At 40.9% G+C, this 25,878-nt stretch overlaps 1 protein-coding gene across 7 annotated transcripts in view; it reads right to left on the reverse strand.

Annotated features, from left to right (window-relative positions):
- Positions 1-25,878, reverse strand: part of EML4 (EMAP like 4) — a 179,691-nt gene that overhangs the window by 87,813 nt on the left and 66,000 nt on the right. For all 7 annotated transcript variants that reach the window (XR_016229419.1, XM_008254479.5, XM_008254478.5 and 4 more), the window contains one exon: positions 967-1,149. Coding sequence is in view for 4 of the 7 variants with exons in the window: in XM_008254479.5 (XP_008252701.1) it covers positions 967-1,149 (183 nt within the window). In the remaining 3 variants the exon portion in view is untranslated. The remainder of the gene's footprint in view (positions 1-966; positions 1,150-25,878) is intronic.

The following is a 25,878-nucleotide window of genomic DNA, read 5'->3' on the forward strand; positions in this document are numbered from 1 at the left end:
TTCCTAAATTGTTATTGCTAGACAAATCAAACTCATGCACTAAGCTCTATAATTCAGCTATCCATATGTATCTCTATATTCCATATAAACCTCCAACCCAGCATTCAAACACTAAATTTCTAATCTTTCTTCCAAATCTGCTTCTCCCATCCTGTACTCTCTCCTACCTATCAAGAATCTGGAAGTTACATAAGACTCCTCCTTAGGCTAATAATTTACATTGACTTACTTTACTAAGGAGGTAGTCTAATAAGTGTCCTCACTTTCCCCACTAACAAAATGAAGACATTGTGTCCATCCCCATCTACTATACCAAGAAATTAGTAAACTAGATAAAACATATGTCCAAATGCTTGATAATGTGAAAGGATTTAAAATTCATTCTTGGTGACTGAATGAAAGGAAAGGCTAGTATATCTGGTCTAAACTCAAAGCAGTAAGTCCTTATGACTATTTTTATTAACTTTGAAAATTCCCAATAACCTGAAAATTAAATTTCTCAATGTATTATGGTTGGACAAAGTTTCAGAGTTTAAATTAATATCTTCAGAATTCTATTGCTTAATTAAAACATAGAACTTAGAATAAAGCTACTTGAACTATAATAATTTTTATGTTTCTCTAATGATAATAGGTTTGATTTAAAAAATATATACATATATGAGTGCCTATCTACTATGTTCATGATAGAAAGAATGGGAAACACAAAAAAGATTCCATTTCTATCCTCAGAAAATTAATTATCTAGTTGGATACTAAGTTCACACAAATACTATGACATAAAAGTATGAAAGTGCCATTAATGGCATTAAAAATTTCTAATTTAAAATTATAAAATTTCATATTTCCTTGGAAATAAAAAGGAAATGGAGAAAAAGTAATCCAAGAAACTAATTTTGTATTGCCAATTTTAATGTTTAGAAAAATATTGCAAAAGCAAGACTTTTTTTCATCACACATAATTACCTTTACTTGGGACTGATTTTTTCACTGAGGCCACATGATCTTCAGAGATTGCAAGACGTCTCAGAACATCAGCCAAAGCTGCCTTTAACAGAGTGATTTCATCTTCCTGTTGTTGGACTCGTAACTCCAGGGCTGAGAGGCGATCCTGAACATCAGACGTACTTGCAGCAGAAATACTATCATCTAGAAAACATGAAGAAAATATGAAATATTAACTGCTTGAGAAATAATCTTTCTGTTAAGATAAACTATACCAATATGGGTCTGGTATTATAGTTCAGCAGGTTAAGCTTCCATTTGTGATATCTGAATCCCACACCGGAGTACTAGTTCCAGTCCTGGCTACTTCTAATCCAGCTTCCTGCTAATCCATCTTGGGAGGCAGCAGATGATGGCTCAAGTGCTTGGGTACCTGCCACTGAAGTAGAAGACCCAGATGGAGTTCCAGGTTCCTGGCTTCAGCCCGGTCCATTGTAACCATATGGGAATTGAACCAGTGAATGGAAGATCTCAAGTGCTCTTTCTCTGCCTTTCAAATCTTTTAAAAACATAATAAAATTAAAACAAATAAAATTAAAACCTGTATAAGTCTTTTGAAGCAAAGTAATTTGAACAAACAGCCTCACCAGGTATATACAGATTAACTTCTATGAAGATTTTCATAGACATTTCAATTAATTTAGCATAAGTTTTAAATTTTGACAAATAATTAAAATGACTGTTTTCCAAGTACTGCATGCTCACACTTGTAGGCCCTGCTCTGCTCTCTGTGCATATCCATTTGTAGCCACCATAAGCAGCTAGGAGTCTGGTGTTGACTTTTTTCTTTAAAAAGTTTAATTTTATTTACTCAAAAGGCAGAATTATAGAGAGAGCAGGACAGAGAGAGATCTTTTGTCTGATGGTTTACTGTCCAAATGGGTGCAACAGCCAGAGCTGGACAAGGCTAGGAGCCCAGAATTACATCGAGGTCTCCCTGGTGGGTGGCAAGGGTTCAAGTATTTGGGCCATCTTCCACTGTTTTCCCAGGCACATAAGTAGGGAGCTGGATTGGAAATGGAGCAGTCAGGACTTGAATCAGTGCTCATGCTGGCACTGAAAGCAAAGGTTTAACCCACTGTGCCACAATATTGGCCCCAGCCAAGCCTTTTGATGAATACATTTAGTAACTAGGAGCAGGACTAGCTCTGGGAAAAATTTGAGGAATGGCAAAATCAGATCTTATCTTTTGATAGTAAAAATCTAACCATAAAAACTGGGCACTGTGAAAACAATACTTGTACCCTGGGAAAGTAGTATGAAGAAACCACACCTGTGGCAGGAAAAAAAAAAAACAAAAACAAAAAACAAAAACAAAAAAAAAACCAGCCTATCTGCACCTTTACAGGCAGTGTCCTGCTCAAGAGCAGGATGGGAAGGAAAGCACAACAACAGGAAAATCCAGACAGGAGTGAGTGGTGGACTGCATCATGAACAAACGTCACCTGTCATTGGCTCTTTCCAAAAGCAGAACAAGAATGCTATCATCACACTGAACAGGATTAGCTGCAAGAATGAATGAGCTAAATTTAATGGGCAAATTTCCACACTTTTTTCACTACTATGTGCAATTATTTTCATCACAAACATTTTACATGCAACTATTTCACAGTGTTGGCTTAATTAGAATCATCCTTAGTTAAAAAGGGTATTTGTGCTTAAAATTTAAAAAAAGAAAGAAAAAAGATTTTCCCCATGGTTAAATTTTCTTGATTTTTATACCATCACCTTAATTGGTTTTCTTACCAAAATGTTCCATATGTATCACTTTGGAAATGAGAGAGAAAAATTATCTCTTTTAATTATACCATTTTTTTCCATGAAGATCAAAAAGGACTACAAATCGCTTCCATTCTACTTCACCCAACACCTTCATTAACAATGATCAGAAAGCACTCTCTCAATCTGCACAAAACCCAATACTGCTATTATGTAATCAGCAGAAGTCTTTTGTTCCTCCTTTCTCCTCCTAATAACCCAACTTCTCTAAAAATAAGTTAAGATTTCTGAGTGGACAGGTAGCCTGCCAGTTAAGATGCTGATTAAAATGGTGGCATCCCACATCAGTTTGCTGCTTGGCGAACCCTGGTAAGCACAGATGATGGCCCAAGTGATTAGATTCCATTTGAGAATCTGGACTGATTTCTTCCTTTAAAAAAAAAAATTTTTTTTTTTTTTATTTGACAGGTAGAGTTATAGACAGTGAGAGAGAGACAGAGAGAAAAGGTCTTCCTTCTGTTGGTTCACTCCCTAAATGGCCGCTACAGCTGGTGCTGCGCCAATCCAAAGCCAGGAGCCAGGTGCTTCTTCCTGGTCTCCCATGTAGGTGCAGGGGCCCAAACACTTGGGCCATCCTCCACTGCCCTCCTGGACCACAGCAGAGAGCTGGACTGGAAGAGGAGCAACCAGGACTAGAACTCAGTGCCCATATGGGATGCTAGCACCGCAGGCAGAGGATTAACTAAGTGAGCCATGGCGCCAGCCCTTGGACTGATTTCTAAGCTCCCAACTTCAACCTGGCCCAATCCTGGTTGTGGTAGGCATCTGGGAAATGAACCATCAGATGGGAGCTTCCTCGGTCCCTCTTAGAAATTTTTAAAATTTTAAAGTATGGTTTCTATAAAGCCCATATGTAACACTGGTATTAACAACAAGATAAACAAAAAAAGACTATTTAAATGTTTAGCTATACCACAACAATTACATACTATTTCCAAAGCTATATAATTTTAGAGTACACTGTTGAGTAAATCAGAATCCCACATGTAGATGTAAAGATCAACTACTCTTGGTTAATTCACTATAATTCAAGGGGAAATAACTAATTGTGAAAAAACAAACTTTAGTGTGGAACGGTGGGTTAACGCCCTGGCCTGAAGCGCCGGCATCCCATATGGGCGCCGGTTCCAGTCCCGGCTGCTCCTCTTCCGATCCAGCTCTCTGCTATGGCCTGGGAAAGCAGTAGAGGATGGCCCAAGTCCTTGGGCCACTGCACCCACGTGGGAGACCTGGAAGAAGCTCCTGGCTTCAGATTGGCGCAGCTCTGGCCATTGCAGCCATCTGGGGAGTAAACCAGTGGATGGAAGACCTCTCTGTCTCTACCTCTCTCTGTAACTCTTTCAAATAAATAAAATAAATCTTAAAAAAAAAAAAAAAAAAAAAAAAAAAAAAAAACTTTAGGCACGATTGTTCACAAAGGCAGAGATGTTAAACTCCAAGCTACTTAAGAAAAGGGCTGGTAAGGACAATTTCACCTTAGAAATTTGTATAGTAGGTGCTGGTGTTGTGCTGTAGTGGGTTAAGCCACCACCTGATATGCCAGCATCCTATATGGGTGCCAGTTCGAGACCCAGCTGCTCTACTTCCAATGCAGCTCCCTGCTAATGGCCTGGTAAAGCAGTGGAAAATGGTCCAAGTGTTTGGGTTCCTGGTCCCGTGTAGGAGACCCAGAAGAAGCTCTGGGCTTCAGCCTGGCATAGCCCTAGCTGTTGAGGCCATTTGGTGAGTCAACCTGTGGACAGATTTCTCTAACTCTACCTTTCAAATAAATTTTTAAAAATCTTAAAAAAAATTTTTGTATTTGATGTCTTTTTCATTTCCATGGTAGTCTAGCTGAATTGCAGCTGATCTATACTCTTTGTAAGTGTGTTAGACTCCGGTCACTATTTTTTCTGTCTAGAAAGCTTTCCTATTCCTTTCTTTCAATAAGAACAGCAGCTCTTTTCTTCTGGGTCACTCTGCCAATTTTTAGATAAAATTGTTTATTCATGCATTTGAAAGGTACAGTGACAGAGAGAGAGAGAGATAAGAGCATACGTTATTGAGATCTTCCATCTACTGAGTCACTCCCCAAATAGCTGCAACAGCCAGTTCTGGACCAGACTGAAGCCAGGAGCCAGGAACTCCATCCTGATCTCCCATGTGGATAGAAGGGACCTAAGTACTTGAGTCATCTTCTTCTGCCTTCCAAGGAGCATTAGCAGGGAGCTGGAAGGGAAGCAGAGTAACTGAGAAGCAAAGGCGTTTCAAGGCCCTATTGGAGTTACCAAATTATGATGCCTCATTTTCCCCATCTACTATCCTATTATATTACGGAATCACATGAAATGGCCTTTTTAGTTGGTATAAATATCATTGACTATTTGGAATTTCATAAGGTTCATTTCAATACTACCACAGGAGTGGTTATGAGATATAGGCCAGGCCAAATGGAATCCCTCCAATTTCCCAGAGAGCACAGCCCATTCTCCTTGGGTTGTCAGATACAAGAATGTAGTCATAGAACTGTCAGTAGCAGAGTCCTGATCACTCTGAGTTCCAGTTCTATTCTCTGAAGCACTGGACTTTCAATGCTGACTGCTACTAATCCTCCCAGCTAATTACATAAACTAATAAATTCACCTTTTACGAGCCAGCTGAACCCAAAGGTCCTGATTTAGTCAGTAAGCTAAATTGTTCATAAACTCTTCTCAATTTATGAAGGATGAGCTATATTTTTAAAATTATAATCAGTATTTATGTGGTTTTATAAACATGGAACATGCTTAATGTTCTTGGGAAGGCAACAGAGAATAGTATAAAGATTATCAGACTATAATGCAACATTTGGCTGGGTTTTAGTACCAACTTGGTAATTAACTTTTTCCTTTTAAAAGTCATTTAACTTTTATGTACACTTTTTAATGACTAAGCTTTTTGTTGTGAAATGTGAACAGTAACATGAAAAGTGGTTCAGTTTTTACCAGTCTGACAGATTACAATAGGATACAAGGACAATATTTCAGAGGGCACAGCAAGCACAAAGTTAACTATTAATATCCTGCATTTGTATTGTTCATGTTTATTACCTCACCCCTCTCTTCACTGTCTATATTTTATTTTTGAGGAAACAGATCAAGAAAATATATAGCTTGCCCAAGGTTGCCAAACTCTGAGACTCAAATACAAACCTCTTGACTTCTGATTTAAATGTTGTTTATTCTATCTCATACTACATTCTAATAATCACTGGAGGACCAACTAATTCTAACCACAAAACCACTGAAGGAGTTTAAAAACTACTGTGATAGAATCAACTTTATGGTTTTAGAATGATCTTCATTCTATTCCTGTGGGAAAATAGAATTGAAGAGGGTAAGAGCAAGAGCAAGAAGATTAGAAAGGAGAGGCTACTATAGTAACCTACATATATGAACAGTGTTAGTGCCTAATCTAGGGTTAAGTTGACCATGTGCCTCAATTTGTCCAGGAAAAATATGTCTGCTACCTTAGTGTTAAGTATCATCATAGTGCCCCTCTATCTAACATAGTAGCAGTGCCACTGCAAAGGAGCACAGCAGCTGAAATCCACCATCCCTGTCTACTATCATGGCTCTTAAACTTTTCAGAGGCATCATTCTCTTTGAAAGTCTGATAAAAACTTATTAAATAGCATGTGAGCTCTAATGTTACACTGACTAAATCTGTTTGCCACTCATCAGTTCTGCAATGGATTTTTTAAAATTTTTAAATTTATATAAGCTGAAAATATTTCATGTATTTCATACATAGTTTAAAGAGCATGATACTTTCCACACACTCCCACTTTCCCTCTTTATTCCTTATTCTTTTAAATTTTTTTCAATGACATACTTTCAGTTTATTTTATAATCACAAGCTTAATCCTCCACTAAATAAAGAATTCATGTGATGGATGTCTTCCTGTTGAGTTTTCTCATGCTATCCCAGGCTTAGGATAATGAGATAAAATAATGCACAACACTATCAAAAATAGAAGGTTCAATTTACTACAGTGATGTTCTTTAAAGCCCTGTTTATTATTGACACAAAACTGGAAATGACTCAAAGTCCACAGAATGTCATGCAACTTGTTAAAAAATAGTAAGGTGAAGGTGAGTATAAGCTAAAACTTTGAAAAATCTACAAAATGAAGTAAGCAAACTGCAAAAAGAGTATATACTAAGTAATTTATTAGAACACATACATGGGAACCAGTATTGTGTACAGTGGGTAAAGTTGCCACTGTGACACCGACATCCCATATGGGCATGGGTTTATGTCCTGGCTCCACTCTGATCCAGCTCTCTACTAATGGCTAAGAAAAGCAGCAGAAGATAGCACGAGTGCTTGGGCCTCTGTATTTCCCTCTCCATGTGGGAAATACAAATGATGCTCCTGGCTCCTGGCTTCCTCTAGCTTCCTTCCAGCCCTAGCTGTTGCTGACACCTAGGGAGTGAAATGGCTGATTGAAACTGGCTTGTCATCTCTTGCTCGCTCTCTCCATCTTTCTCTGTAGCTCTTTGAACTAAATAAATAAATCTTTAACACACATGCACAGAAAACTTTTTTTTTTTTTTTGACAGGCAGAGTTAGTGACAGAGAGAGAGAGAGAGAGAGAGAGAGAGAGAAAGGACTTCCTCCCGTTGGTTCACCCCCAAAATGGTTGTTGCGGTCGGCGCGCAGCGCCAATCCGAAGCCAGGAACCAGGTGCTTCCTCCTGGTCTCCTATGTGGGTGCAGGGCACAAGCACCTGGGCCATCCTCCACTGCCTTCCTGGGCCACAGCAGAGAGCTGGACTGGAAGAGGAGTAACCGGGACAGAATCCGGTGCCCCAATCGGGACTAGAACCCGGGGTGCTGGTGCTGCAGGCAGAGGATTAGCCTAGCGAGCCGTGGCACCGGCCAGAAAACACTTCTAAAAACAATACATTTCATATTTATATATGTTTATGATACATGTAGAAAATAGTTTGGGGAGCCGGCACTGTGACACAACAGGTCAAGCAGCTGTCTGTGGTACCAGCATCCCATATGGGTGCCGGTTTGAGTTCCAGCTGCTCTGCTAACATGCCTGGCAAGGCAGTGGAAGATGGCCTAAGTCCTTGGGCTCCTGTACCCACCTGGGAGACTCCGAAGAAGCTCCTGGCTTTGGCCTGGCTGAGCCCTGGCCGTTGCAGCCATTTGGGTAATAATGAAAGATTCTCTCTCTCTCTTTCATTTATCTGCCTTTCTGATAAATGGATAAATCTTTAAACAAACAAAAAGTCTACAGGAACACAGATAACGGGTAATTGGGTTACCTTTGAGTAGGAGAGTAAGATAAGAAGGGCAGGAATAAAGAGAAATTTCTGCTTTGTAATATATTTCTGTACAATTTGAATTTCACAATAAAATATATCAGATGTTATTCATGTACTTTAAGCTAAACTCACTGCTTCTGAAGCTTGAGTTTCTTTTTTTAAAGATTTATTTTATTTGTTTGAAAGACAGAGTTACAGAGAGAGGTGTCTTCCACCTGCTGGTTAACTCTCTAGATGGCCACATGGCCGGGAGCTGAGCCAATCCAATCCAGGAGCCCTCCAGGTCTCCCACCTGGGTGCAGGGCCCAAGAACCCTGGGCCTTCCTCCACCACTATCGCAGGCCACAGCAGAGAGCTGGATCGGAAGAGGAGCAGCCGGGACTAGAACCAGTGCCCATATGGGAAAGCCCTTCAGGCCAGGGCTTTAAAGCGCTGCGCCACAGCACTGGCCCCTGAAGCTTGAGTTTTTTACAGGTACAGTGTTCCAATATTATGAAAGAACATACTAACATAATGCAATTAACTTAAATTTGATAGATTATGATACTGAAGTCCAGACAGGTATTTGCCACAGTGGTAAAGATGCTGCTTGGGACACCTGCATCCCACATCAGATTGTTTGGGCTTGAAGCCCACCTCTGCTTCTGATTCCAGTTTTGTGCTAAAATGCACCCTGGAGAGCAGCAGTGATGTTGGGTCCCTACAACACATGAGGGAGACTCAGACTGAGTTCCAGGCTCGTAGCTTTGTCCTGACCCAACTCTAACTGTTGTGGGCACTTGGGGAATGAACCAGTGGATGGAAGATCTCTCTCAGAGAGAATCTGTTTCTGTCTTTCAAACATATAAAAATAAATAAAAATTTGAAATACCAGTAGCCCCCTCATCATTTTATAGATGAGTGAACTAGAACTCCAAGAAATTAGGTTAGTTAACAGGGTCACACAGCAAACTAGTGCCATAGCTTCTTCCTCAAATGGCTCTACATATTTTACTGCTCTTGCTCTATTTTGAAAACTTTGTTCTTATTTTTATTTCTCTCTCAATCTCTAATATCCCACACACTCATTCACCATAGAAGTTGTAGGAATACAACTGTTCACTAAAGAAAACACGTCCATCTTCTAGGGCTTGTTATACTTTTTTTTTTTTTTTGACAGGCAGAGTTAGACAGAGAGAGAGAGAGAGGTCTTCCTTCCATTGGTTCGCCCCCAAATGGCTGCTACAGCCGGCGCGCTGCGCCAATCTGAAGCCAGGAGCCAGGTGCTTCCTCCTGGTCTCCCATGTGGGTGCAGGACCCACGCACCTGGGCCATCCTCCACTGCCTTACTGGGCCACAACAGAGAGCTGGACTAGAAGAGGAGCAATCGGTACAGAATCCGGCACCCCAACTGGGACTAGTACCTGGGGTGCTGGTGCCACAGGCGGAGGATTAGCCAAGTGAGCCGCGGTGCTGGTCAGCTTGTTATATTTTCTTATACCACATGGTAGAATGAGAAGGCCATGCCAAGATGGTGGCTGGCAACAGAAACTGCCTGGCAACAGGCTGTGATTGGATGGCTTCAGAAACCACACGACAACAGAGCCTGACTAACAACAGCTCGTGATTGGATGGCTTTGGAAACTGTCTGGCAACAGGCTGTGATTGGTTAGGGCATAGACTGTTCCTTGACCGGATTGGTTGTCTTGGCTATATAAGCTGCTGTAGCAACTGAAATAAACAAGTCTGCAGGCTGCTCGCCTCTGGCCTGCTTTCACCCCGGGGGTCTGTGTGGTGACTCCATGCCTCTTGCCCCCACCACACTCCTCCTCTCAGAACGAATCCACAGCAACAGTACTTCCTTATTGTTTTTTTCTCAAAATAGTTTCTAATCTTGACAGCTAATATGTAAACTACAGATGAATTCTAAAAGGTTATTTTAAAACTCATTAAGAAAAATAAGAGACAATGAAAAGATCTTTGAGCCTCTTACCCAACAGCCTAAGCTATTTACACACATAGATATACAGGTAAATTTATAGGTAACTAATAAACTTTAATAACCACTATTATAGTTTAAAATTACAATGACAGCTCTTCATTATACTTTTATTACAGTGAATAACAGTTAACTTGCTCTCTGAATTATCAAGAAATATAAGTCACTTTTGCAAAGAAAACATACATTTTCTAAATATTTAAAAGTTGAGACTCTTGTACATCTAAAGGAGACACACTTACACATTTGAGTATCTTTCGAATGGGAGTGATTTTTATGGAATCTTTTTAAAATGGAATATTTGCATTTACTTTCTTATTTTCCTAATGGAGACATAAATTGCAATATAATCATTTCTTGAACACTACCACTGCAAGAACTGTGATAAAATCATCCTGAGGCTATTTTTAAATAAATAATATAAAAGTATTATATCTAATTTTCTAAATTTTTTAAAAAATATTTATTTTATTTATTTGAAAGACAGAGTTAGAGAGAGAGGTAGAGACAGAGAGAGAAGGGTCTTCCATCTGCTGGTTCACTCCCCAGATGGCTACAATGGCTGGAGCTGTGGCGATCTGAAGCCAGGAGTCAGGAGCTTCTTCTGGGTCTCCTACGTGGGTGCAGGGGCCCAAGGACTTGGGCCATCTTCTACTGCTTTCCCAGGCCATAGCAGAGAGCTGGACTAGAAGAGGAGCAGCCGGGACTTGAACCAGCACCCATATGGGATGCTGGCCAGGGCTTTAACCTGCTACGCCACAGCGCTGGCCCCAATTTCCTAATCTTTTAAACATGTGTATTCATTCATCTGTATTTCTTTAAAAGACTCATCATCAAAGGGAGGGGTAGAGAAATTTATTTTTTATCCTCTGGTTTACTTCCCGAAGCCAGGAAGAATCCCACAGTGGTGGCATGGGCTCAAGACCCAAGTACTTCAACCATCATCTGCTGCCTCACAGAGGCATTAACAGGAAGCTGGTTTGGAAGTGGACACAGAACTTTGATAAAAGGCATTCTGACATGGGATGCAAGTACCCCCAGCAGCAACTTAACCCCACTGTACCACAATGCTTTCCCCTCTAATCTTTCTTATATTTTTTTCTGCTTACATCTTTCCGGTTAGGATTAACTATCTCTGTTTAGAGCATTGCTCCCTTCCAATCAAATTCCCTACATAATGGAATACTGGGTATGGTTAACCATGTTTCTTGAACTGTGGATATAAAGAAAAAATAATCTCTGATATGAAGGCTTCTTCTATTTAAAAATATCATACTATCTATATTTACACATGAGGGTACATGCTCATGGAAAAGTGGAACTAAAAGATAAATACATTTTGGTGCAACAAAATTACTTTTGAAATCCAGCGTGAGTGTTTGACCTAGCAATTAAGACATCCGTATTGCATACTGGAGGCCTGGGTTCAATACCTGGCTGTGCTCCTGATTCTAGCAGTGATGGCTTAAGTGAATGAGTTCCTGCTACCCAAATAGGAAATAAGGATTGAGTTCTGGTTTCCTACCTCAGACCCAGTCAGCAACCGTTGAAGGTATTTAGTAGGGAGTAAACCAGTGACAGAGAGCTTTGTCTCTCAATCCAGATCTTCCACAGGGAGGCAGGAATCCAGTCACATGAGCTATAACAGGGTCTGCTTTAGCAGAAGCTGGAGGTAGTCATCAGGAGCTTGAGCCAAGCTCCAATGTGGGATGTGGGCATCTTACACAGGCCTAATCAGGCCTAACCATAACTGGGCCTAATTCCTGCCCCCAACCTGTTGAATTAAAACGTACAGATTCATTTAAGTAAGGACTGATGCTTCTATCTCCCTCTGCCACATACACAAAAATAAAATCCAACTACAGATTAAATGCAAAGTTATATAATCTTCAGAAAACAAGAGAATATCTTCATAACCTACAAGTAGAAGTTCCTAAACAAGATACAGGAATAACTACCCATATAATTAAAGCTTGATACTTAACTATATTAGCATTCGTGAGGCATGCTCACAAAGTCACAAAGAAGAAAGAATCCATCAACAAAGAGGACAGTTGTAACACATACAACTAATAAACGATTAGTATCCCAGATATAGCATTCCTACAATCGATTAGAAACAATTTTATACAAAAACTGAAGTCTTGACTTCATGGAAAAGGAAACATAAATGGTCAATGAACATATGAAATGAAGTTCAAGCACCTCATTAATAATCTTAGAAAAGAAAATTAAAACCATATGAAGTACTATTTTATGTGTACAAGTGGGAGAAAATTTAAAGTGTGACAATATTAAGTGCTCTCAAGGATATAGTATAATGTGAATTCTCATACATTACTGGTAGGGAAGTAACTTGTTTCAATAACTTTGGAGGAAAAATCCTTACCATTACTTAGTAAAACTGAAGGGGCAAACATCCTGTGATCTATCAATTACACTCTGAAGCGTATACAAGGATACTTTCAAAAATTCATGGAAAATGGAATCAAGAGGTAAAATTATTCCAGTACAAGAATTTTGAAAATTCATGTGTATGACAGTTCTTCAAAAAGCTCATGGAAAATGCATTTTCTTAAAAAAAATATATATACAGTTTCTACAGCAACCACACAGGTCTGCCTTTGTAAATGGAAACACCTATAGGTAAATGTGAATGAATGAATGCGGCTATGTTCCAAAAATTTTTATAAAACAGGTAGCCTGCCAGTCATAGCTTTCCCTATTTCTAATCTTTAAGTATACTTGCACACATATACCATGAGACATTTTCAAGAATGCTCGGGGTAAAGGGCTGGCATTGCGGCACAGCGAATTAAGACGCCTAGATACAGTTCCCTGCTGGTGCACCTGGGAAAGCAGTAGAAGATGGCCAAGATGGGCTCTTGCACACACAAGGGAGGCACTCATTAAACTCCTGGCTGTTGGCTTCCATCTGGCCCAGCCGTAGCCACTGTGGCCACTTGGGGAGTGAACCAGCAGATGAAAGATCTATCTCCACCCCAACCCCACCCCGGCTCTGTAACTCTGCCTTTCAAATTAATAAAATAAATCTTTAAATAAAAAGGAATGTTCACAGTGAAAAAAAAAAAAAAGAAAGAAAAGGTATTCACAGCAGCATGAGCAGCATGGAAACAACCTAAGTTCAGTCAACTGTAAAATGGGCAAAGTGTGATTTAAACTACCTATAGAGTACTACAGGAAGTAAAAATACACTACGGCTACATACAACAACAAATCTTAGGAATGACATGAGTTTGTAAAAAGCATAGCATGAAACTTTACAAATAGTTCAAAAACACACAAAAGTAGATAATACACTGTTGGGAACAGAATTTTTAAAAACAAGGGAATCATAAATAAAAAACTTATGATAAGTCAATTCTGATAATATAGGGTAAAAGATAAGATGGGGAGTATCTACAAATAAGTAATTAAAGATGGAGGATAGGAAAGTCAGGTGATTTTTTTCTCTTCTGTGAAAGTGAATGGGGGATGTGATAACTAAACTACATAACTGATTCACTTTGTTTTTTTGGAGAGCAGTAAAATCATTTTCACAAATTAAATTCAAAAACAGATAAAAATGAAGCTGTTCTTCTCCAAGGAACCCTGGGGTTTTGTGGCCCCAAAACAACTAAACCAGATTATTTTTATCACAGTTTTGAGTGCTTATGGTAAGAACCTAGGATTAACTTTCACCTAAAATCTATTTTTTAAAAAAGATTTACTTATTTATTTGAGAGGCAGATATAAAGAGAGGCAGTGGCACAGAGAGAAAGACAAGGGTCTTTTATCCGCTGGTTCACTCCCCAAGTGGCTGCAATGGCTAGGGCTCGGCCTATCCGAAGCCTGGAGTCAGAAGCTTCGTCCATGTGCCCCATGTAGGTGCAGGGTCCCAAGAATTTGGGCCATCCTCTACTGCTTTCCCAGGACATAGCAGAGAGCTGGATAGAAAGCGGAGCAGCCAGAATTCGAACCTGTGCCCACATGGGATGCCAGTAACACAGTTGGTGGCTTCACCCACTACACCACAATGCCAGCCTGCTATAAATTTATTTTATAAACAGTTCTTGGGGCCGATGCTGTGGCATAGCAGGTAAAGACGCTGCCTCAGTGCCAGCATCCCATATGGACACCGATTTGAGACCTGGCTGTTCCACTTCCAATTCAGCTCTCTGCTATGGCCTGGGAAAGCAGCGGATGATGGCTCAAGTCCTTGGGCCCCTGCATCCATGGGGGAGACCTGGAAGAAGCTCTTGGCTCCTGGCTTCAGACTGGCACAGCTTCAGCCATTGTGGCCATCTGGGGAGTGAACCAGTGGATGGAAGATCTGTCTCTGCGTCTGTCTGTCTCTCTCTGTAACTCTGCCTTTCAAACAAATAAATAAATAAACCTTACACACAAATAAATAAATAAACCTAAAAAAACAAACAAACAAACAGTTCTTCGGGGGAAGAACTATGGCATAATAGACTGAGCTTCCACCTGCAGCACCAGCATCCCATATTGACACCAGTTCATGTCCCGGCAACTGACTTCTGATCCAGCTGTTATGGCTTGGGAAAACAGTGGAAGATGACCCAAATGGTTGGGTCCCTCCCAGGTGGAAGACCAGGAAGAAGCTCCTGGCTCTAGATTGGCCCAGCTCCAGCTGTTGCAGTCATTTAGGGAGTGAACCTGAGGATGGAAAACCTTTCTATCTGTCTCTCCCTTTCTCTGTAACTCTACCTCTCAAAGAAATAAATATAATCTTAAAAAAAAAAGGTTCTGGTCCCGGTTGGGGCTCCGGATTCTGTCCTGGTTGCTCCTCTTCCAGTCCAGCTCTCTGTTGTGGCCCGGGAAGGCAGTGGAGGATGACCTAAGTGCTTGGGTCCTGCACCCGCATGGGAGACCAGGAGAAGCTCCTGGCTCATGGCTCCTGGCTTCAGATCAGCGCGGTGCACCGGCCGCGGCGGCCACTAGGGGGTGAACCAACGGAAAAAGAGGGCCTTTCTCTCTGTCTCTCTCTCACTGTCCACTCCTCTGCCTGTAAAAAAAAAAAAGTTCTTAATTTTCAAAAGGTGTATGATATGAAATAAAACACAATACACCATTCAAAAGACAAATATTTAAAAGATTTCCAATGGTCTCAGATATCCCCTTCCTAGAGCAATATGTCTACACCCTGGACAGGAGCTGCTGAGCAGAAGGTAACAGCAGAATTTTAGATTAGATTAGAGAAGCTAATATGGATGAAAACCGATGAGAAACCAGTAACAAAACCATGCACTGCTTAAGGTTAAGATAATATATAATACATACATATATACACATACCAGCCTTAAGGACTATTAATAGGGAACTGATAAAGAAGTGGTTATGCTACAGTACGCTGTGTAGTTTTTTTTAAAGATTTATTTATTTTTTTTCTTTTTTTTTTTAATTTTTTTGACAGGCAGAGTGGACAATGAGAGAGAGAAAAACAGACAGAAAGGTCTTCCTTTGCCGTTGGTTCACCCTCCAATGGCCACTGCGGCCGGCGTACCGCGCTGATCCGATGGCAGGAGCCAGGTACTTATCCTGGTCTCCCATGGATGGGGTGCAGGGCCCAAGCACTTGGGCCATCCTCCACTGCACTCCCTGGCCACAGCAGAGAGCTGGCCTGGAAGAGGGGCAACCGGGACAGAATCCAGCGCACCGACTGGGACTAGAACCTGGTGTGTTGGCGCCACAGGCAGAGGATTAGCCTAGTGAGTCGCAGAGCCGGCCGATTTATTTATTTATTGAAAGTCAGATTACACAGAGAGAGGAGAGGCAGAGAGAGAGGTCTTCCATCCGTTGGCTCAATCCCCAATTGGCCACAATAGCTGGAGCTGCACCAATCCGAAGACAGGAGCCAGGAGCTTCTTTCTGGGTCTCCCACGCGGGTGCAGGGGCCCTAGGACCTGGGCAATCTTCCACTGCTTTCCCAGGCCACAGCAGAGAGCTGGATTGGAAGTGGAGCAACCAGGTCTCAAACTGGCAACCATATGGGATGCCGGCGCTTCAGGCCAGGGTGTTAACCCACTGTGCCACAGTGCCGGCCCTCACTGCATCATTCTTACAAAGGATGGTGTCACATTAGTAGGAATGACAAAATAGTATAGAGAAAAGGATTGCCGGGCAATATTTATGATGTAGTTCTGTGAAGAACTGTATATCCATAGGTGAACATACAAACACAAAATTATTTTTTAAATTTTTTTGGCAGGCAGATTTAGACAGTGAAAGAGACAGACAGATATAGGTCTTCCTTCTGTTGGTTTACCCCCCAAAATGGCCGCTATGGCCGGCATGCTGCGCCAATCCGAAGCCAGGAGCCAGGTGCTTCTGCCTGGTCTCCCATGTGGGTGCAGGACCCAAGCACTTAGGTCATCCTCCACTGCCTTCCCGGGCCACAGCAGAGAGCTGGACTGGAAGAGGAGCAACCGGGACAGAATCCGGAGCCCCGACCAGGACTAGAACCCAGGGTGCCGGTGCCGCAGGCAGAGGATTAGCCTACTGAGCAGCGGCACCAGCCCAAACAGAAATATATTAACAGATGGGAGGTAAGTCTCTGGGACATGGAATTTCAGAGGATTTTTCCTTCCTTATACTCTATTTTAGATAAATTTACTACAAAAAAATCTTTGTAAACAAAATTTACATTATTTTTCAATTAAAGAAACAGAGTGGCTGGTGGTATGGCACAGCGTGTTAAGCCACCACCTGCAGTGTCAGCATCCCTATATGAGTGCTTGTATGAGTCCTGGCTACTCCACCTCTGATCCAGCTCCCTGCTAATGCACCTGGGAAAGCCGCAGATGATGGGCCAAGTGTTTGGGCCCTTGCACCTATGTGAGAGACCCAGAGGAAGCTTTTGGCTCCTGGCTCCTGTCTAGCCCAGACCTGGCCATTATGGCCATTTGTGAAGCAGAAACCCGTGGATGAAAGATATCTGTCTCTGCCTCTGCCTCTGCCTATACCTCTCTGCAACTCTGCCTTTCAAATAAATAAGTAAATCTTTAGGGGGGGGGGGAATTTATGCTGTGGTATAAACCTACTTAATGACGTACCTACAATTAATTTCAATGTAGGTTTGGTTAATTTATATGACTATATACATAGCAAGTAAAAATATTTCTGAAAATGATACACAAAAGGAATATTCTCAGGTTGAGACACACAAAAATCAATATAAAAAATCTAACAGAAAATTGAGCCCTTAAGCATTATTTCTTAAAAACCATTACAAAACCTACAATTAATCTGTTAAATTAATGAACTCATTTCAGGACTTAGCAACTTAAATTATTTTCATTGTTTTGTTCTAAACTGGAATTACTTGTCTTCAAATATTGTTGCTTTAATAAAGACAGGAATATTTAACTATCTAATCAAGAAATCAATGAACTTTGTATTTTTTTTTTTTTAATTTGACAGGTAGAGTTAGAGAGAGACAGAGACAGAGACAGAGAGAGAGAGAGACAGAGAGAGAAAGGTCTTCCTTCCATTGGTTCATCCCCAAATGGCTGCTATGGCCAGCACTGCGTCAATCTGAAGCCAGGAGCCAGGTGCTTCTTCCTGGTCTCCCATGAGGGTGCAGACGCCAAAGCACTTGGACCACCCTCCACTGCCCTCCTGAGCCACAGCAGAGAGCTGGACTGGAAGAGGAGAAACCGGGACTGGAACCCGGTGCCCATATAGGATGCTGGCGCCGCAGGCAGAGGATCAGTCAAGTGAGCCATGGCACCAGCCCCCAAACTTTGTATTCTTTTTTTTTGTTTTTTTTTTTTTAGATAGGCAGAGTTGGACAATGAGAGAGTGAAGGAGAGACAGAGCACGAGCGAGGTCTTCCTTTTTCCATTGGTTCACCCCCCAAATGTCCGCTACGGCCGTGGCGCTGCACCGATCTGAAACCAGGAGCCTGGTGCTTCCTCCTGGTCTCCCATGTGGGTGCAGGGCACAAGCACCTGGGCCATCCTCCACTGCCTTCCTGGGCCACAGCAGAGAGCTGGACTGGAAGAGGAGCAAACGGGACAGAATCTGGCGCCCCAACAGGGACTAGAATCCGGTGTGCTGGCGCCGCAGGCAGAGGATTAGCCTAGTGAGCCACGGCGCTGGCCCTGAACTTTGTATTCTTTAACAGCAAAAATTTTAATTTTGAAAATGAATTGGCCAGCGCCACAGCTCAATAGGCTAATCCTCCGCCTAGCGGCCCCGGCACACCGGGTTCTAGTCCCGGTCGGGGTGCTGATTTCTTTCCCGGTTGCCCCTCTTCCAGGCCAGCTCTCTGCTGTGGCCTGGGAAGGCAGTGGAGGATGGCCCAAGTGCTTGGGTTCTGCACCCCATGGGAGACCAGGATAAGTACCTGGCTCCTGCCATCGGATCAGCGTGGTGCGCCGGCCGCAGCACGCCTGCCGTGGCGGCCATTGGAGGGTGAACCAACGGCAAAAGGAAGACCTTTCTCTCTGTCTCTCTCTCTCACTATCCACTCTGCCTGTCAAAAAAAAAAAAAAAAAAAAAAGAAAGAAAGAAAATGAATTATAGGAAAATATATTGATAAGAACATATCAGCAAATATGGAGATCTATTTATATCTTAACAGTAATTAATGTTTCCTGTTTATCTTGGTATCTTATGTCAATAAGTAAAACTTTTTTCTCAAAGAAGTTACAAATAAATTAAAGCATCTTAATAAAGCCTGTACATTTTATTTAATAAATGAGAATATTAATATATCCTTACTCAAAATCATCTAATATTAACTATAAAAAAGTGTTAAGGGGCCGGTGCTGTGGCTCAGCAGGTTAACGCCCTGGCCTGAAGCACTGGCACCCCATGTGGGCACCGGTGTCTGCTCCACTTCCAATCCCGTTCCCTGCCTGGGAAAGCAGTAGAAGATGGACCGAGTCCTTGGGCCCCTGCACCCACAGGGGAGACCTGAAGAACCTCCTGGCTTCAGATCAGCGCAGCTCCAGCCATTGTAGCCAATTGGGGAATGAGCCATCGGATGGAAGACCTCTCTCTCTGTCTATGCCTCTCTTCTCTCTGTGTAACTCTTTCAAATAAATAAATAAATCTTAAAAAAAAAATAGTGTTAAGTAAAAGAAAACAAAAAATGTTTTTGCTTCTGTGAGCATGATGGTTAGTTCCAAGAAAGTTTACTTTCTTCTATCACTAGGATTCATTCATAATTAAAATCATCTTTTTTCAAAGTCTTACTTAATTTAATACAGAATTATAAACAATCAAATAAGTCTTTTTTGGATAAAGTTTTGGTTAGACTTCACAGAAGCAAATATCAAGCTTAATGTCTGGGGGCCGGCGCCATGGCTCAGTGGGTTAACTCCCTGGCCTGAACCGCTGATGACACATAATAGTCACTGGTCTGAGACCCGGCTGCTCCGCTTCCAATCTTCCAATCCAGCTCTCTGCTATGGCCTGGGAAAGCTCCCGCGTGAGAGACCTGGAAGGGGTTCCTGGCTCCTGGCTTCGGATCGGTACAGCTCTGGCCATTGCAGCCAATTGGGGAGTGAACCATCCCATGGAAGACCTCTCTCTCCTCTCTCTCTCTGCCTCTACCCTCTCTGTGTAACTCTTTCAAATAAATAAATAAATAAATCTATCTTTAAAAAAAAAAAAACTTAATGTCTGCCTTATTATTATTTAAAACAAGCAGTTTTGAATTATTTTTCAGTAAAAGCTGCTGGGTTTCCTCCCCTGAAGAGCAACACATATCCCATACGTGATCATCTTTTTTAGGGGAAAGGGGAAGATCATGGTGAACAAAGCTCACTCTCTCTTACAGGCATGGGAAGCCATGACACAGTGGCAAAAAACAATCTAAATGAAAGATCCTGGTGAACAAGACCCCAGCAGAAGGAACAGGCCATCAAGGAGGGAGGCGCCTTTCTCTGAAGGGAGGAAGGAACCTCCACTGTGATATGGCCTTGACTAAACAAGTTCAGAGTTGGTGAACTCAAGGGGCTTCCATAGCCTAGACAGCTCATAGCAAGAGTCTCCGGTGATTGCTGATGTCATAAATAAGAGTGCCAATTGTTAAATCAACAACGGGAGTCACTGAGTACAGGCTCCCCACGTAGGATCTCTGTCCTTCATGTGTTTTACTATGAAACTTAAAAACAACACTACTAATCGAACAATGCCCTATACCTTGTGCGGTTGTGTGAGTGCAGCCTGTTGAAATCCTTGCTTAGTGTATACTAAGTTGATCTTCTGTATATGAAGGTAATTGAAAATGAAACTCGATGAAGGCCGGGATGGGAGAGGGAGTGGGAGAGGGGAGAGCTGTGGGAGGGAGGGAGGTTGGGGGGGAGCCACAACAATACAAAAGTTGCACTTTGTAAATTCACATTTATTAAATAAAAAAAAAGATTAAAAAAAAGCTCACTCTGTCTTCTCAACAAGAATATATTCGTTCATGAAGTAAGTACCGTTTTGAGCACTGTATAAATGTATATAGCCAAATATTTATGTCATTATTGACACAGGGTGAGGAGAAACCAAGGGCTTTAGATTCATTCCCAAGTTTTCTGACTGTTTTGGTCTTGAGTATTAAAATTTGCAAGAGAGGTCTGCATTCCCAGGAAAAGAGAAAAATGTTGTGAGTGCAGAAGTTACTAAGCATGGAGGGAACACACACTGTTGCCCGGATCAGTCAAGCTGTCCTCCATTCTTCCCACCTATGTTCAAGCAATATAAACCAGTCCTGTGTATGCTTCCTGCTGCCTTCCCAGATAGTTCCAAAGCAAATGCCAGATCCCTAAATCTCACGACATACTTTACATTCTGAGGAAATCCTCAGTCCAGATGGCCTACCACAAAGCACTTTTATGTTGGCAAAAATAAAAACTTCTTGAGATAGCTCATCTCTTGCCCTATGCTCTCTGAAATAAAGAAAATTCTTCTATTTATTTATAGTGAGACAAAGAAACTGAAGGAGAGATCAAACAGAGTAGTAAGCAAAAGAGGTAAGACAGAGACAAAAAACTCAGTCTGCTTTGGATAACAGCTAAACCACAGGCAGCAGAAACACATGAACTAATTCACGACATGAACATTCACTAAAATTATTTGGTTGTCCTCAGACATTACTTTTCTGATATTCTTTTCACTGGAAAAGAGTAAGATGCCATTATACAAAAATTATATTTTTCCTTCTGAAACTGAAACACAAAACATAGGACTATAAATATCAGTGAATATTTTTCTAGTAGGAAATAAACATTGTGTGTGCAAGTTGCAAGTAATATTTCCTTTTTCCTTTTGCTTTTGTTTAACATAAAATGAAATCCACATGAACTAAAGAAACTAAATGAATTATCATTTTAACTAATTTTGGTTAGACTTCACAGAAGCAAATAATAAGCCCAATGTCTGCCTTATTATTATTTAAGAGAAACACTTTTGAATTATTTTCCAGTAAAAGCTGCTGGGTTTCTTCCCCTGGAGAGTAATACATATACCATACATGATCACCTTTTTTAGGGGGGAGGGGAAGAGTATTTAAGTTCTAAAAGTTAAAACCATGGATGAGTTATTATAACCATCTCACTAAGTAAGATAGTAAATATAATTAAATATGAAAGTCATTTCTTCTTATTGGACTAATTTTTTAACTTATTTTATATCGTAACTGTAGTATAAGCATTATTAAGTAAACCAAAGTAATAAACACTTTTACAATTGGTCAGATATTCCAGTGTTAAACTTTCCATGCTTAAAAGGAATTTCAGTGTGAATGGAAATTAAAATTATAAATATCTTTGTCATACGAAATCTTATTCAGACCATGTTACAATTAAGGAATCCAACATTTAGTCTTTTGAAACCACTTCTAAAGGTAAAGAACAAATTCCTGAAAATGCCAAAAGAAAGTTATTAGTGATTTATCTCTTCCACTTGTTTCTATTTGAAGCTTTGTATTTATATTTAAGAAAAGTAAATTTAAATCAACCTAAAGTAAAACAGAAACATGACAACTATAAACTCACACATGTAGCAAAAAAAAAAATGTGAAATGGATGAGATCTAAACAAACTGAACATGAAGAGTCTAAGATAAACTAATATGAAATCGATGAGAGAGAAATGAAGCAAAATGACTTAAATTAATATTTACAAAAAGCTTTTATGTTTCACCAAGTGAGATTCAGGAAAGTACTTCTCTTTTGATTAATACCCGGTACAAACTTATCAAAGTATAGGAGTTATTTGAAAGATTAACAGGATGTTAAATGGGCTGTGTGTAATGTGTTATGAAACATTATACAGCAGGAAGGAATTCAAAAATGTTATTGATTGGTGAGAGGCTTGGAAGCAGATTATGTTGTTATAATTCTCTTTAACCACCAAATATACAGCTGCAGTTCTAGAATTCACTTGTCAACTACTCATTATAATAAAGATAGCCCAATCAAATGACTACTCATAGCCTCCTAAAGTTAGAAGGGCTGCTATGAAGTTCGGTAATGAAGTACTTTCTAACTAGGACATAACACAAAGGCTACTCCTATATACCATAGCATAATGAATTGTTTTTGTTTTATTACCTCCCACTGTGTAGAATATTACTAATATGAGTTACATGAGTTATACCTTAGGCAATTCTTTCTTCTCCAGTCAAAATCTGATTTCAAGGAATAAAGCTTGTGGTTCTAGTCTCAGTTCTGGTGTCCATGCTCAAGAATCGTCCTCTCTTTTTATTACTGACATATTTTTTCCAAAGCATGTTCATTCAAGTATTTGAGCACTACCATATATAAAATAATTTCAAGATGCTGCATAAAATTTTTAAAATGTTTCACTGTCAGAAATTCACCCACCAGAAATTAGAAATGAAAGGACATATTTAAGAGAGGCTAGTGAAGACAGCAAAAAACATGAATCCTTTTCCTCTTCATCCTAAGGGTCACTGCTAACACTCATGTAACTACAAACAGGTTTCCAAAAGAAAAAATGTAACAAATTCATTTAAAGTTTTAGATAACACGGAGACTTGAGATTGAAAACTCAAAGAAAAATGCCCATTTTTATGGTTACATTCTATGAAGATTGAACAGTCATGCAGAAATGCAACTGGAAGGTAAAGTAGTCTGGTGAAATGAGACTGAGATGCATTTTCTGTGCATTACTGATGTAGGGATTTTTGTTTAGATGAACAAGTATATTTACAGGTTCAGGGAAGAAACCAATGTACTAACATGAAAGGACAGCACAGCTCTAGTGTTAAAAACGATATGAAGGGCTAAAACAGAGAAAAGAAAAGAAAAAAAAAAAAAACAGGACAAAGACTTGTCCTTCAAAAAAGGTGCTTTTAACACAGAATTAACAGAAGAACAGGAGAGCATACACAGATAACAGCTGGCCTTCTGCATCCATGCATTCTGTAGCAGTGGATTCAACCAACTGCAGATCAAAAATATTCATGGAATACAAAGCTCATATGAACTAAACATATAGACTTTTTTCCTTGTCATTATTTCCTAAACAATACAGTCTAACACCTATTTATATAGCATTTGCTCTGTGTTAAGTATTACAGGTAATCTGGAGATGATTTAAAGTATACAGGAAATGTACACAGATTATATACAAATTTATGCCACAAATCTGCAGATTTTGGTATCAACAAGGGGTCCCAGAACCAGTCTGCCTGTTACAGGGAATTGACTGTATTTGTTTCTACCTAAATTAAACTATTCCTCACCTGCTGAGAAGAGCTGGTTAAAGAACTTGGGCTTAATGGTAAGCTACACAGTGTATACTACTTGATGTGTAATAGTGCAGGATATTGTTAATGAGCTTTTAATAAAGTTACATTTAAAAATCCTAACTAGACTGTAAAGCCCTCTAGGAAAGAAGCTGTTTTTTTGTTTTGTTTTTGTTTCAAATTTTCCTGTACACTTGGAAAACAGCACATGTAGCAGTAACTCTCCAAACAGTGGTGGACTTGTGGCTGTACTTCAGAATCAGCAGCTAAGATGGGATAAAACAAGAGGCATTACCTTGAAGACATGCAGAGGACTACAATTTGCTTCAGAAGAACAGAAACCCCTACATTAGAAATTTCATGAAGCTAGGAATGGGGCCTGGAAGAAGCAATGGTAGCCAATACTTGTATTATAGGAAAGGGAGTTTTCCCCCCACACTTTCCTCACTATGGAGATTTTCTTCCTTTCCTCTCCTGTGCCTAGTCTTCAGAATAAACTGTCTCTCTCTCCCCTCATACAGCCTACAGGTGACCAAAAAGAAGTATATTTTTTTTATTGCTGTCAGTTTCAGAGATTTAGCCCAACCCCGAGGTCAGATACTTTTACAATATTGGGCCTCAATCCAAGTCTCTACACCTTCATTATTTTTCCTTTCTTGATTTATATATAAGTAAATGAGCTAAAATGCTTAAATTTCTTATTTTAAAAAATTCTACCTTATTCTTCTCCCTGAATCCTGACAAATTTACCGTTCTTTACATCAAAACAAGTTATTATTTCACATATATCAACAAACAAAAATGCACTATCTGGCAATACCAAATATTTGTTGCTCAGATTTAGAACACCAGAACTTTTACACATTTTGAAGTAACGTATACATTGATAAACTACCTGGACAATAATCCATTAAGCTGGCCAGCGCTGCGGCTCACTTGGCTAATCCTCAGCCTGCGGCACCGGCACCCCGGGTTCTAGTTCTGTTGGGGCGCCGGATTCTGTCCCGGTTGCTACTCTTCCAGTCCAGCTCTCTGCTGTGGCCCAGGAAGGCAGTGGAGGGTGGCCCAAGTGCTTGGGCACCTGCACCCGCATGGGAGACCAGGAGGAGGCACCTGGCTCCTGGTTTCAGATCAGCGCAGTGCACCAGCCGTGGCGGCCATCTGGAGGGTGAACCAACAGAAAAAGGAAGACCTTTCCCTCTCTCTCTCACTGTCCAACTCTGCCTGTCAAAAAAAAAAAAAAAATACAAAGTTTGGGACTGGCGAGCCGTGGCTCACTTGAGTAATCCTCTGCCTGCGGCGCTGGCATCCCACATGGGCACCGGTTTGAGTCCCGGCTGCTCCTCTTCCAATCCAGCTCTCTGCTGTGGCCTGGGAAAACAGATGATAGCCCAAGTCCTTGGGCCCCTGCACCTGTGTGGGAGATCCGGAAGAAGCTCCTGGCTCCTGGCTTCAGACTGGCGCAGTTCTGGCCATTGCGGCCATCTGCGGAATGAACCAGCGGATGGGTTCAGAGAGACCTCTCTCTCTGCCTCTGCCTCTCTGTAACTCTGCCTTGCAAATAAATAAATTAATTAAAAAAAAAAAAAGATTTGCTAAATTTGAAGGTATATTTACAATCTAACAACTCCATTCTCAGAAGAATCAGAAGAATATGAATAGACATTTCTAAAAAAAAAAAGACATATAAATTGCCAATCAATATATGAAAAGCTGCAGAGAAATTAGAATTTGTGCACTTTTGGCAGGAGTGTAAAACTGGGTAGCTACCGCAGAAAACAGTCAACAGGTCTTCAAAAAAAATAAACACAGAGAGGCCAATGCTGTGGCGCAGCGGGTTAAATAAAGCCCTGGCCTGAAGCACCGGCATCCCAAAGGGGAACCAGTTCTAGTCCCAGCTGCTCCTCTTCTGATCCAGCTCTTTGCTATGGCCTGGGAAAGCAGTAGAAGACGGCTCAAGTCCTTGGGCTCCTGCACCTGCATGGAAGACCTGGAAGAAGCTCCTGGCTCCAGATCGGCTCAGCTCCAGTTGTTGCGGCAATCTGGGGAGTGAACCAGCGGATGGAAGACCTCTCTCTCTGTC

This window comes from Oryctolagus cuniculus, chromosome 2 (genome assembly GCF_051225735.1).
Source record: "Oryctolagus cuniculus isolate XC-2025 breed Fujian yellow rabbit chromosome 2, ASM5122573v1, whole genome shotgun sequence".
In the NCBI taxonomy this organism is placed as follows: domain Eukaryota; kingdom Metazoa; phylum Chordata; class Mammalia; order Lagomorpha; family Leporidae; genus Oryctolagus; species Oryctolagus cuniculus.